Genomic DNA, 14,185 nt, shown 5'->3' with positions numbered 1-14,185 from the left:
AAGTTTTTTCCATAATATAAGATGTTTTAAGTTTCGTTAGACAAGAGTTTGATCAAGAATTACTCTTTGATCATGTGGTCAATCGTCTAGTAGATCACTAAGATCACTAACCATTGACTCGGCACAAACAATTCTGGTTCTTTTGGAACGCACATATAATTGTTCCGCTATCTTAGCAAGCTTGACAATAACTTTTTTACTTTACATGTTAGGTACCCTTTAAATCTTGACTGAAATTTTAAACATTAGCTGCTTTCTCATTTCAGATAATGCAAACTATGATTTTTTGAAAAGGAAGAGTTTAAGCCCTTCCCAAATAAAGATAGGTTAAGATCAAAAGAAACCAAGAGATATGCGGTACCGTTTTATCCACCACTGACGTGTGAAAGATATATATCCTCAAAGATCGTCAAGAAATTTCGGTTATTGCAGAATATGGATCATCTTTTCTGAAACACAGGCACAACTAATGCATGTCAGGGCAGCGTTTTCCTCCCTCCGGCCGTCGAAGCACAGTTCTGGCTACGTTCTTCTGGCGTTAGGATCTGTTTCTTTGTTTGGCGTCGTTGTAGCGAGAGGAGGTTCGCTTTGACCGTTGCAACTTTTTTTTCGGTGTAAGCTCTGTGTTTCCTTGTAATCAGGTTTTTTTGAACGCTTCCCTAGAATAATTCAGGCATTGTATGGTTTTTAAATCCAATTTTCCTTACAAACGGTGTCCATTTTTTTAATAGAGCGATGGATATCGACCGCCTTGATCTCAACAAAAAATCAGTAAAATTACCAAGTACTCGCTCCATTTCATAATGTAAACTTGTACTTAAACAACGACAAAAATTATGAGACGGAAAGAGTTTTTTTTAGCATAGTAAAATTACCAAGTAAAACCCGGACGAAATCATCAAATCACAAAACTACAAAAGGAAAAGAAAATCTACGCCCCAGGCAGCAGCCCGGCCTGCCCCTGGCCTGTCTGAGCTGTCTCCGCCCCCGCCAGTGCTTGTACTCGTATAGTATAGTTCCGCAAAACGCTGATGCCATTTATTATCAGCAAGGCCGCAAGGCTCCATACACTGTTTCTGTCCGCGCTTCAAGAACTGAAAAATTGAAGCCGGAAACTATGGTCCTGAACTTTCTAACCCAATCACGAGACAATTCAGAGGATCGTCTCCAATTTCCTTCGATCTGGAGGGAATTCTACTCAGCCACCCACGCAGACTTACGAGAGGCAGATGGAGTGGAGTGAACCGAAGATTGCATACAGGCTCTGCTGGGCCCAATTTGTAGCCGGAACACCCCTCGGCTATTGTAAATCCGGCCCGGCCCAATTTCTCGTCCGCTCGATGCCCTCAAATACTTCTCCCATTCTCATTTCTCAATCTCTCATCCCTCGCCGTCCTCGAATACTTCTCCCCTTCTCGCCGGCGTACGAATCTGATCCACGCACGGCCGAGCCGACCTCCATCGATCTGACGAGATGACGCGCACCCGGCTGAGCTCTCGTCCCCCTCCGTCCGCCGCCGCCCACGAGAACGACACGTACCCGCTGTTCCCGGTTTACCGCCGATGCCGCAAGGAAGACGACATCAGCAGGTGCATCGACATGCTCCACGAGAAGCGGCACGCCGTGCGGGAGGCCGGCCTGCAGGGCCTCGTCGGCATCCTCAAGAGGGGCCTCGACCCCGTCGAATCGATGGCGTTGCGCACCGGGGCCTCACGGGCGCGGTGGCGGCACTGTCCATCTCGCCTTCAGAGGCGGCGACCGCGGTGGCCGCCATCGACTGCCTCGCCGCCGTCGCCTTCGCCTGCGCGCGCTGGCCGTGGGACGCGAATCCGGCCATGGGCGCCATCCACGGTGTCATCAACAAGCTCGCGGGAACCACCGCGACGGGCTCCTCTGAGGTCCTGATCTCCGCCGTGTCCGCGTGGGCGCTGCTGGCCGCCACCGTCGCCTACACGCCGTCGTCGTCCATGACCCCGTGGCGTGGCCTCACCGAGCTCCTCGATTCCGACGACCCCGCCGTGCTCTTGACCGCCGCCGAGGCGTTGGCCGTGTGCGCCGAGCGCAATCTGACGGAGATTGCATCCTCCTCCTCGGCCGAGGACGTACATGCTCTCAAGACCAAAGTGTCGATCCTGGCCGCCGAGGCGAGAGGCCGTGGCGTGGACAAGAAGGCACACGCCAAGCAGACACGCCTGTTCGCGCAGATTGACGACATGATGAAGCACGGAGCCCGCGGGCGCCCGAGGAAGGCGATGCTGCGGACGAGCACGACGTCGACGAGCGGGGGCTGCCTGCTCGAGGCTCCCAGATGGGCCAGGCGAGCCCAGCTCAAGTTCCTGACGCGGTTCCTCGGCGATGGCTTCGGAACTCACAGCCGGTTCAACCCGCTCATCCATGAGGATTCAGACTCCGACGACGACGAGTCAGGCTCCGACGACTGTGAGTCGGGCTCCGATGACGACGGCTGTGAATCAGAGTCCGATGGCGATGGCTCCGACTCGGGACCTGACGATTGTGAGAGTGGCTCCGACGACCACGGCGACCCAGACTCGTGCTCCGCCGCCGCCTATGAAGAATTTCTTCTGACGGGTTTTTTTCTTGATGGGACCGCCGGCGCCGATGAAGAGTTTGTGATGGTTGACCACGACGAGAACGAGGAGTTTGTGATGGTTTAATCGAATCCAGGTGACAGTGCTTTGTCTTTAGTCTTTACAATTCGCATGATACCATTGGGTTTTTTCCCCCGACGGAACTAACAGCAGTTCTGTATTTGCATCTACTCCGTACAAGGGGGGAAACTGTACAGGGATTTCAATGCATCATGTGTGCGAATTTGATCAGTTACTTGGTCTAATCTCTTCTGTCAATTACATCTCTGTTTCTCCTCGCTAAGTATATTCTGTTCCAATCTGAATAGATATCAGATTCAGATACATAAATGATTTGCATGCACTCTAGGAGCTTCATAGCATATCAGGTTCTGATACATAATGCGCTCACGTAGTTCTGTTGGATGTTTGAAACAATCGGTCAGAACATTTACACTCTTTTACACAAGAAGAAAGAGTCAGCAGTACAAATTTGTGCCATGCGAACAATGTTGTTGTGCCATATCTGAGATGTTCAAATTAGCACAAGCCAGATTTGTGCCATATGCAAAATGTAGAGTGAACCTCTGAATGTCTTGGGTCATGTTACCTTTCGCAGTGAGAAATACAGAACGAACACATAATGGGCCGTGAGAAATACTCCCTCCGTCCCATATCTCAGTGACTCGAATTTATCTAAATATGAACGTATTTATAGACATCTAGATACGTACATGTAATATTTCGGCAGTTAATATGGGACGGAGAGAGTACAGCCTAACGAACATAACGGGCACCTGATGGAGCCCATCGAGCCCTGAACGTAATTTTGAGTTTGAGAAACGCTCTTTCAATGTTGACGCCCATAATATTACAAGGGCGGCTTCATCGCTTTCTTCGGGTCACCGTGTGGCTTTTGGATACGCCAGACATTGCATGTACTAGCTTGAGACGCGCGCTTCGCTGCGCCGTTGGATTGTAGCGATTGTAAATGTTGGTTGTTTACTTGTCTATTATTAAGGTTATGTATGTTGATGTGGGTGGTGTTTTTGTGTGTATAATTTGTAGTATGAGGTGACAGTTTTTTTTTGTTTGCTATGGTTGGATGTTTATTTGTCTATTATTAAGGTTATAGTCTTTTTAGTTAACGGCGCGGCGGAGCGCGCGCTCCCGGCTATGTGTCATACCCACCGTCAGTTTCTCCTCTAGCTCTGCAAGCTGGTTAGAGAGAGACTCCAGCTCTGAAAAGTCTGAATCTATATCAGGGTCATCTCCATATTCTCTTGTTGCAAGCTATCATGTTGGCGGATACCTAAAGTTCGTGAGCATCCAGTACTTCGTCCGAGGATAAATAAATACTGAAGCATGCCAACCTTTTGTTTCTTCAATCTGCCTCTCACACTCCTTCAGTTTTTTTAAAACTCTCCTTAAGTTGTTTATATGCAATCACAACCTGAATATGTTTCACAAAAATGTGATGAACCTGGGAGAGAAACATATGTGCAAACTCGCCCAGAACAGAAACAGATTGAAAGTTTTTGGTGTTCGCTCAAATATGAGACAATTAATGTCAGGTCACCCAACCTAGCCTGAAGAAGATGCTCATTAGTTAGTCTCCCATGTATGGAATCGATACTCATATTCCTTTGTATGGAAAAACGATATTATATGACAATCCAAAGGAATTTTGCATATCAGTATGAAAAAAAAAGCTTACAGTTTGCAACTTTACATTGCATATTGATTTTCTCCAATTATGAGGCAGAGTCAAAAGTTCAGAACTATTTAGTGGCTTTAAAGAACTGGATTACACTCCTACAGATCAAATAACCGACGCAGCAAAATTTCATAACTACTCCGTATTAAAATCCTATAAGAAATGCTTTGAATCAAATTAGAGTCCCCAAAAATACCGTAACAAAAAATTCAGAAGTGAACACCGAGCACAATACCATACGGACATTTCTTTCCATGCTTCTAGTTCTCTATAGATCAGTCTTCGATATGAGATGGGGCTCCTACAAGAGGCCACCAAAGAATCCCCAATGGATTCCAACCATTGCTAGCCGGCAACAATGGCAGCGCAAGGTAAGAGGGGCCTTGCCATCATGCAGACCACCGAGGAGCAGGGCTTCCTGCGCCGCTTGGAGCCTAGGAAGAAGGGGCCCGCATGCAGGCTCCGGCCGGAGCCTGAGGCGGCGCCCGGAAGCCGGCCATGAAACCTGAGAGAAGCACAACCGTACCATCACCCTTCTCTGCCACGCCCAAGGACACGCGCTGCTGCAGTACCTCAACGGCCACACCACGAAGCAGCAAGCAAACTCCCAACTCCGGCGAGAGTAAAGAACCCTGAACGGCCACATCCGGCGAGACCGCGAGAGCAAATAGCTGCATACACAATCCCGAAAACACAGGAATAACAGGTGCCCGCAGCTGTCGCCACCCAAACGCCGCCGCCGACACCCTTCTCCGGCCTCGGCTTCGCCTGACGCTAACGAAGCTTCTAATTCTTCTTCTTCATCGTCGTCGACGGCCGGCTCGTCTTTCTCCTTATTCTCCTCATAAACGGCTGCCGCGATCTAAGACGACGACACCTCACCATTATCGATCGGATCCTGACCCCCTTCTTTCTCCTCAACCACGACAGAACCGCTGACGAAACAAAACCGACACCCTCAAGGAGAACAGACCAGAACAAGCAATCACCAGCACACGACTGCCAGCGATCCGGCTCCAGAAAACTCTAACCAGAAAATTCGGCAGAGACAACGCATATAGCACGCGTCGGTCTGCATGCAAGCACATCACAACACGCACACGACCACAACCATGACACACACCCGCCCACACTGCCTATCTGACTGTGGCCCAACACGACGACGCTCGGCCCACAAGCAGCGTCAAAGAAACAAACACATCCCGTGCGAACGGTCACACCATCATGCCGCAAAATCAACAAAATCGAAGCCAAAACTCAATCGGGCAGACGTGGCTCGCTCACAGCTCGAATAACTCTCCAGCTTTAGTATATGTATCTTATATCTTATTCCCTACTTTGCTAGAATTCAATAAAGCTGGGCTTTCCATTCAAAAAAATAAAAATAAACGATGGAGCCCAATATCCCCAATTCCCATTCGCCCGTGCGACACCGAGATGGCATTCACCGCGTCCTCGTGGTGGACAACCACCTTGACGACACGGTACTGGTTCACGCCCCCTGCCGCGGACGACGTCCACCTGATCCCAGGCGTCCTTGTCGCCGCCGCCGCCGCAAGGGCCCATCTTCACGACCGACGGCGACGACGACCATGGAGCGCCGGCAACGCGGATAGACCGCAGAGCGCATCCTGCGGTCCATCCGCGTCGCCTGCCCCAACGCCCGGAACGCCAGCAGCATGCCGTACCACGAGAAGGCGGAGCACGACAAGACGTGCCCCGGCAATGGACGTGAGCCGTCGATCTTGGAGATGGGTCCTTGCGGCGGCGCCGGCAGCCCCTGGGAGATGGACGCGCGCCGCGTGAGACGTATCGTGAACGTGGTCGCGTGCCACGGCGGCATGCAGCGCCGTGGACGCCCTGTGCGTGTCGTACGAGCGGCACGACGACGGCAAGGTGGGGTAGCGCCAGTGGGGAGGACCTGGAGGTAAACTCTCGTCGTATTCTTCATCTCTTTTCCTTCTCGTGTAGTCGTGTGATGTGTGTCCAGATCAGTCTTGAGCCGGACGAGCACCTGACGTGCGTGGAAAGGGGCGGCTGGGGCAGCACTACGAATGGTTCGTGGTGAAATCGCTGACGTTGGTGAGCAACCGGCGCACTTACGGGCCGTACGTGGCGTTCGGGCTCCCGGCGCCCGCGGGCGGCAGGATCGTCGGCTTCCACGGCCGCTCCGGTGGCATGCTCGACGCCGTCGTCGGCATCGATCGATCTACGTCAGGATGGACTGATCGATGTACAAGACCCTCCACCAGTGGACGGATGCCTCCTCCATCTATGATCTATCCATCCATTTGCCGGTTCCCTTGATTTCGCGTGCATGTCTGCATGCTCGATCTCGAGATGTGTGGTGCTTCTTTTAGTTATTGGTATCTGTTAATTATCTGTCGTAAGACTACTGGTGTGTTTACCCCACCGTCCCGCTGCTGTTTGTTGAACATGCGTACGTGCAAATTAAACAGTCGGTACATCAGTGGCCGGATGGTTAACTGAAAAATCTAAGCCGCTTACGACTAGATCAGTCGGTACACCAGTCCTCCCTTCTTCCCACAAATCCACGTCAGTTAACTGTCAGTTAACTACAAAACAACTGACACGGACTTCAGGCAGCCCGGCCAACAGCGGATGACACACGACGACAACATGGCAAAACATGCTAGTCTTCGAAGATGTTGCTTTTACGTCAGCCTGACTTATCTTCCTCTAACCTCTTCCGGCTAAAATAGTAATAGACCTCAGTTGTCACCTTTACACATTGAAATAATAATAATTTATTTGGTGGTGGAGCCCATCTTATACGAAACACATGCATCTAGCATTCCAGACTTTTATGATAAGACTATAGACATGTTGAACCTACACCGAAGACAACACATGTTTCTATGCACTGCGGGCTTGGTGATAAGACTAGAAACATATTGTGAGTCCTAAACTAGACTGAAGACAACACATGGCTCTATGCACTACAGGCTTTGGTCATAAGACTAGAAACATGTTGTGGGTCCTAACTTAGACTGAAGACAACACTTGCATCTATGCATGCAAGATTTCATGATAAAACTAGAAACATGTTCTAGTTCCTACCTAGACTGAAGACAACACATGACTCTACAGTGCAGACCTTGGTGATAAAACTAGAGACATGTTGTGGGTCTTAAGCTAGACTGAAGACAACACATGCCTCTATTCATTGTAGACCTTTGTGACAAGACTAGAAACATGTTGTGTGTCTTAACCTAAACCGAAGACAACACATGACTATATGCAGTGCAGACCTAACTTGGTGACAAGACTAGAGACATGTTGCGGGTCCTAATCTAAACTGAAGACAACACATGCCTCTATGCAATGCGGACCTTGATAACAAGACTAGAATATGTTGTGGGTCCTAATCTACACTGAAGATTACGCATGTCTCTATACATTGCAGGCTTTAGATGCCTTTAATCTTAGGGTAGCTAAACCGATGTGCATGTATGCCGCCAACAAACAAACGAACATACTCTGATAGGCTCACTTCACAAGTCTCCGATCCACCAAGTGCATAAACACGCATACTCCCTCCGTCTTGAAACAAGTCACGTGAAATCCACGTCAGCGTAGTACAAATTGTGTGATTTTGTTTAAAAAATAAAAATAGTGAGGGTGGAAAGTGAACCAATGACCGTATCCATGGTGGAAATGTTGGCGCCGGTACCATTATTATCAATCAATCAATTAGCGAGTGTGGCATACGTTTGGAAGACGGAACAACAAAAGCCACACTCTCCGTCTTGCTCTACGTCGAGCATCACTACGGACACACATATACTCCCTCCGTGCACAAATAAGTGTACTTTTAAGTCTGTCATAAGTCAAATATATCAAAGTTTGACAACTTTATTGAAAAACGTAGCAACATTTATGACCCCAAATTAGCATCATTAGATCTGTTTTGAAATGTAGTTTCATAATATACCGATTTTATGTCATATATGGTGCTATTTTTTCAACAAAGTTTGTCAAAGCTACAAAAGTTTGACTTAGAAGAAAACTAGACGTACACTTATCTGGGAACGGAGAGGGCATGCTCTTTGATCCGTTGCCGGCGCGTTTGTCCTCCCCATCTTCAACTCTCGCACGTACGGTCCTGCTTCTTCAACATTCAAGGTCGATCGATCGGTCACGCGGAACATCGAGTGTCGCATATGGAGAAGACTGGCAGCATCGTCAAAGCGGAGCCGCCGCAGCAGCAGCTCACCGCCGACGACGTCGACTCCGAGGCTCTCCATTGCCCCCAAATGCCTTCACCCTCTCGCGCACCCAGTCTTCCAGTGCGCGGCCGGGCACGTCGTGTGTTCATCCTGCCACGGGGATCTCCCAAATGCCTCTCCTGCTTCGTCGGGCTACAGCCGCTTCTTCATCCCCACCAGGTACACCCGCTGCCTGGCCGTGGAGCGCATCCTGGGTTCCCTCCGCGTGGCCTGCCCCAACGCCCGGAACGCCAGCGGCAGCTGCTGCGCCGTCGCCATCGCGTACCACGAGAAGAAGGAGCACGAGAGGACGTGCCTCGGCGTCCGCGTGTCGTCGGTCGTGCCCATGGGCGGATGGGCCCCTGCGGCGGCGCGGCCTGGGAGATGGACCTGCACGGCGTCGGCCGCGTCCTGAAGCTGGTCGTCCGCCACGACGGCGCCGTCGATGCCATCTCCGTCTGCTTCTGGACTTGTCTGTGTAATGCACTTGTTTTGCTTATTATGCTGTCAGTTGATGAATGAATGTCCCAAGAGTGGCTGCCAAACTTCCTTGAAACACGGACCGTCGTGGCAGATTTCGTCGTGCTCTGCCCTGCCCCTTGTTTGTATTGTTGCCGCGCCCGCGGTTGCACAGGACGACGATCTTGCCGAATGCCGAGGATGGTTTGGTTTCCATGGCGCCGGCCGCAGCGCCTGGTGAGCACACGACGCACTCGATGATCTCCTGGGGCTTGTCGGGGCAGACGAAATGGAAAAAAAATTGCATGGGCGAACAGCACGCGAGCAGAGTCAAAAGACAGAGTACGTGGGAAAGATGAGAAATTCTTACTTTCACCGGAGGCGTGAGGATTAGGGCTGGCTAACGACCACGCTCAGTTTGTTAAAAGCTCGGTTCGTTAAGAGATCGGATCGTTAAAATCGTTATCGTTAACGATTTGATACCATTGTTTGGCTCAGTTCATTAAGAGCTGACGAGCGCTCGTTAAGATAAATAGATGGCATGTTGATCTATTTTCTTTTTGACATTACCTATTTGATTGGGATAAATTTGGCAGCAAACAAAATATATCAAAAGCTAAACAACACTATAAAGATTGGAAATAACACGGCAAAAGAGAAATAACAACACAATTCAAACATCAAAATAAGTTCTAGTAGTCGCTCACGAGTGATGTACGAGACGAGCTCGCTAACGAGTTTAACGAGCGCTCGCCGAACTCGGCTCTTTAAGATCGTTAAGCTATCTGGAAAAAAAATCATGTTTGGTTCTTTAATTAACGAACCGAGTTAGTTTTTTTTAAAACGAACAAACCGAGTTAGTTCAATAAAATTGTGGAACTTTTGATCTTTTCGTCCAGGCTCAGCGAGGACCCGACGACTGTCAATGTCAATGGTAAAACCCCAGCCCAGCGAATCAGAGCGGCTGGGCTGTCGTCGACAGCGGGAGTGTCCAAATCATACACACAGTTTGGGCCCCCATCTGGACACAAGTGGGCCCGTCTCGTGATCCACGAGCTCAATGGCGATACAAACGCACACGCTCTATGCCAACAACGACTTGCAACGCGCATGAATGCATGATGATCCGTTTGGTTGGGCGACGAACGGTTCTCCTGCTTTTTGCGAGAAAGGGGTCGACGGAGGCGTCCATTTCGGTGGCCTGCAGCAACCCGTACGGACGGTCCGACGGTCACTGATGACAGCACATGCCTGTGCATGCACAGCTAGCTTGCTGGTTCCTCTAAAAAAAAAAAGGCTAGCTTTCTCGTGTCTCTGGTGTGTCAGTGTGTGTGCTCATGACCCGTGAGTGAGGTGCTACGCTACTGCTGACATTTCAAAATAGTGATCCGTGATGGCGGTAATGAGCACGGACACACGCTCGGTTTCTTGTTTATTTGGCACTCTTTGCCGCGCCAGAGAATCGTTTGCTTTGTCCGCAAAGGCATTTGGCAAACGTGTTTTTGTCCCGCTTCGGGATCTGAACGCTGTATGCGCGGTCACCGTAATTTTTCTGTATCGTTTCAATTTTATCCGAAGTTCTTGAAAAAAGTTATCGGCTTATTGGCTTCTTAGATAGGTAAAAAAATATTACAAATGTGCAGCGGTTGAGTAATGTCACATATTTTAGGACAATAAGGAAAAAGCAAATATTATAAAGTCCACCGATCCATTAATTTATAATCGACTATTGATATGGATCTGAGGAATTATTGTTATTTCCCATAGTTCTGTTTGCTATGATCGAAGTAGCATTTGATTTTTCACAGTTCTGGATATATATATACTTGCCCCCAATTTAACATGTGGGCTATTGAAGACAAATTTGTCAATTAACAATATCAGATTTACACATTTGTCTTTTTTAGCCTATAATTGAAGAAAAATTCCCAAGGAAATTTTACTTGTAATTATTACACGTCCATATGTGTATCAAGAGTATTTTCCAAACAAAATTTAGAACTTGTGAATATGATTTTTAAACTTTTTTTTTAGTGGAAGCCAAAGCTTTACTAGGCTTCTAGCCGGGCCCAGCCACCAAGCCAAAACGCACGGCAAAACTGCGCGCAACAGGCGTGCGACCAAACACCGCACATGGCACCAAACCAGACTAGACCAAGAAAAAAACAACGTCCTCAATCCAATCCATGCACATTTGACCACATTTTGGCCACACAGGCAAACAAACCAAACAAACAAACATCCGCCAGTGCCGCCAATTATTACGAGTACGCTTAAACAAACATGGCAGTAATCTCTCCTCACTCTGACGTCCCGGCGGCCTTGGCCTTGGCCTTGGTCATGGACGTGAAGGTGACGAACGGCTCGAGCGGCATCTCCTTCACCTCGGCCTCGAACGTGTCGTACCTCCTAAACAGCTCCGCCACCAAGAGCCTCCCGACGGCCACCACCATGTCCTTCCCGGGACACTGCTTGTTCCCCTCCGCCGCCACCCCGTTCTCCGGCCCGTTCGACCACACCACGCTCCCCAGCAGCTTCTCGTCCCCGACGAACCTGTCGGCGACGAACTCCCCGGCGCGGGCGCCGAAGACGCGCGGGTCCCGGGTGGCCAGGGACTGGTACCCGAAGAGCATCTCCCCCTTGCGCACTTTGTACGCCGCGTCGTGGCTCTCCACCACCATGTCCTCCCTCGCCCGCGCGTACTGGAACTCCACGGGCGGGTTCATCCGCAGCGACTCCCACACCACGGACTTCACCAGCGGCATCGACTTCTCGACACACTGCACCGTGATTGTTTCTTCCCTGTCGTGGGGCGCGGCGGCGCGCACCTCGGCGGCGAGTTTCGCGTGGAGCGTCGGCCCGGCGCGGGCGAGCCATTTGATGATGTGCGGGAGGAAGATCTTGAACCCGCCGTAGGCGTTGAAGATGGCCAGGAATATCAGGTTGTGGAGCAGCTCGTCGCGGGTCACGCCGCACTGTTGTTGGAGGGACTTGTTTTCGGCGTCGTCGAGGACGGCGGAGGCGGCGGAGGAGAAGTAGGCGGTGAGCGCCGCGTAGTCGCGGCGGACGAGGAAGGGCGGCAGGCGGAAGGTGTGGAGGAGAAGGTCCTCCAGCGGCCATGGCCTGATGATCTTGCTGGCCAGCGGGTGGAGCTGCAGGGCCAGCCACTTGATGGCTTTCGACACGGCGCCGTCCCCCATGGCCTGGCTCGGCGGCTTTCCCCCGAAGAGCGCCGCGCAGGTGAAGTCGAACATGTGGTGCTCGTTCAGCTTGTTGAACTGCACGCCGCGTCCTGAGCCAACATCGGCGGCGTCCACGGCGTCGAAGATGGCGCCGAAGGAGGCATGGAAGGCGGGAGCCACGTGGTGCATGCGCGCCGCGGCGAGGCGGATGCCGACGCGCTTGAGCGCGGCGTGGCGCGGGTCGGCGGCGTCGAGGAAGGCCATGGGGCGGTGGCCGCCGAAGAGCGCCAGCGGCGGCACGAAGGTGCCGTCGAGGGTGTCGGTCTTGTCGACCCTGGCGTCGTCCAGGAGCACCGAGTAGCTGCGGGCGTCGAGGAGCGCCACGACGCGGGATCCGCCGGAGCCCGTGATGAAGGGCCCGGGGGGCATGTTGACGCGCAGCACGGTGGCGCCGTCGTGCCGGGCGATGCGGGAGCGGAAGTACTCCTCGGCGCCCTGGAAGTAGTAGTAGTCCAGGCGGTCCCGCAGCGGGGAGAAGAAGGGCACCCCGTAGCCGCCCGGGATCTCGTCGCGCACGGGGAGCCCCGACGGGGACAAAAGCTTCTGATTAAGATCGTCGTCGGCGCCGCCGGAGCTGTTGGCTACCTTGGAAGAAGAAGTCATGGCTGGTCGCCGCCGCGCCGGGCAGGAAGGAAGGAATGCGACTTTTCTTTACGACACGGTGAGACTCGTCCTGCGATCCTCTGTGTTCGAACGCCACTGCACTGCGAATATATGCAACTGGTTCGCTCGGCGGGTCATGGAGGAGTAATAAGCATTTCTCGTGTGCTCCACTTTATAGGAATATATGACGTGGGACACATGGAAAGTTGTACGTGCAGCTAGCTAGCTACCACGTGGTACTCGAGGCCGGCCCTTGGACATTGATAGATTCTGAGAAGCGGACATGCATGGGACTGAAATTTTCATAATGTGTGTGCTACTAGCATGGAGCGAAAATTTGCAATAGCTATCATCGTTTCGTGCACAAAGATCGGCAAGGTAGGGTGCACCGTACTACTATACCTGTGGTGGTCAATAGGAAACTACAACCTGTACAAGTGCTTCTAGGACAGGACATTTACTTGCTAAATTAAATTGTACTCGAGGCCGGCCCTGGACATTGATTCAGAGAAGCACGTGGAGCTCAAATTTTCATGATGTGTATGCTACTACTAGCATGGAACGAAAATTAACCCTAGCTATCATCATTTCGTGCACAAAAAGACCTGCAAGGCGCACCGCACTATACTTGTGCCTTGTGGACTCTGGTGGTCAAGCCGTCAAGAAAACTACAACCTGTACAATTACTTCTAGGACTTCGTCTCTCTATATATGGGCAGGACATTCACATGCTAAATTAAACATCTTTGCTAGTAAAAAACTTTGGAATGCTTGTGTGCAGCTAAAAAGTAATTTCGATACACCTCAACAAATAAAGTAATTCTGAGGTGAGTAACTGATCTGCATGCAGCCAGGAAAAAGTTGACTATTGATACTGACTAATAAGGCCAAAAGTCACACATGACGTCATGTTTTGGAAGTAATAGTATACCATGCATATGGATGGTATTTAAAATGTGGAGCTAGCCGAATAGACCGGAAGGGAGAAGTGATCAATGCGTCGATATTTATTTAGGACACCGAAGTAAAAGAAACGTTGCAGCCTCCCAAGAGGGGTCTCGATCGAACAGACCGTCAGTTTGGATAAGAACAATCCACCAAGAGCTCGACGAGAACTCTGCCATTGATCTAGACTACTAGACACGGTAGACGAATGTACGTGGTACGCGCGGGCTTCGGCCAAAGTATACACTACATACCGTACGAAGAATGTAGACCACGCATGTGTACATCATGTGAAAAGTATACTTGTCAAAAAGTAAAATTAATTTTATAGCGATGATACCCGGGAGACTTGGTAACGTCACAATCGCAACTCCAGTCCACGTACACGGTAAACCTTTGGA

The 14,185-nt window shown here is 50.7% G+C and overlaps 2 protein-coding genes across 2 annotated transcripts; one reads left to right on the top strand and one right to left on the bottom strand.

Moving 5' to 3' along the window:
- Positions 1–1,474: 1,474 nt before the first annotated feature.
- LOC104583975 lies at positions 1,475–2,676 on the top strand. Its single transcript, XM_010238033.2, has 2 exons — positions 1,475–1,700; positions 1,751–2,676. The coding sequence occupies exons 1-2, from the start codon at positions 1,475–1,477 to the stop codon at positions 2,674–2,676; spliced, it is 1,152 nt and encodes a 383-aa protein (XP_010236335.2).
- Positions 2,677–11,144: 8,468 nt separating this feature from the next.
- Positions 11,145–13,233, bottom strand: LOC100842451 (allene oxide synthase 3). Its single transcript, XM_003571069.4, has one exon. It carries the CDS (start codon positions 12,837–12,839, stop codon positions 11,295–11,297), a length of 1,545 nt encoding a protein of 514 aa, XP_003571117.1. The 5' UTR covers positions 12,840–13,233; the 3' UTR covers positions 11,145–11,294.
- Positions 13,234–14,185: the final 952 nt, after the last annotated feature.

Source organism: Brachypodium distachyon, chromosome 3 (assembly GCF_000005505.3).
Source record: "Brachypodium distachyon strain Bd21 chromosome 3, Brachypodium_distachyon_v3.0, whole genome shotgun sequence".
Lineage (NCBI taxonomy): Eukaryota > Viridiplantae > Streptophyta > Magnoliopsida > Poales > Poaceae > Brachypodium > Brachypodium distachyon.
This window is presented reverse-complemented; position numbering and strand designations above follow the sequence as displayed.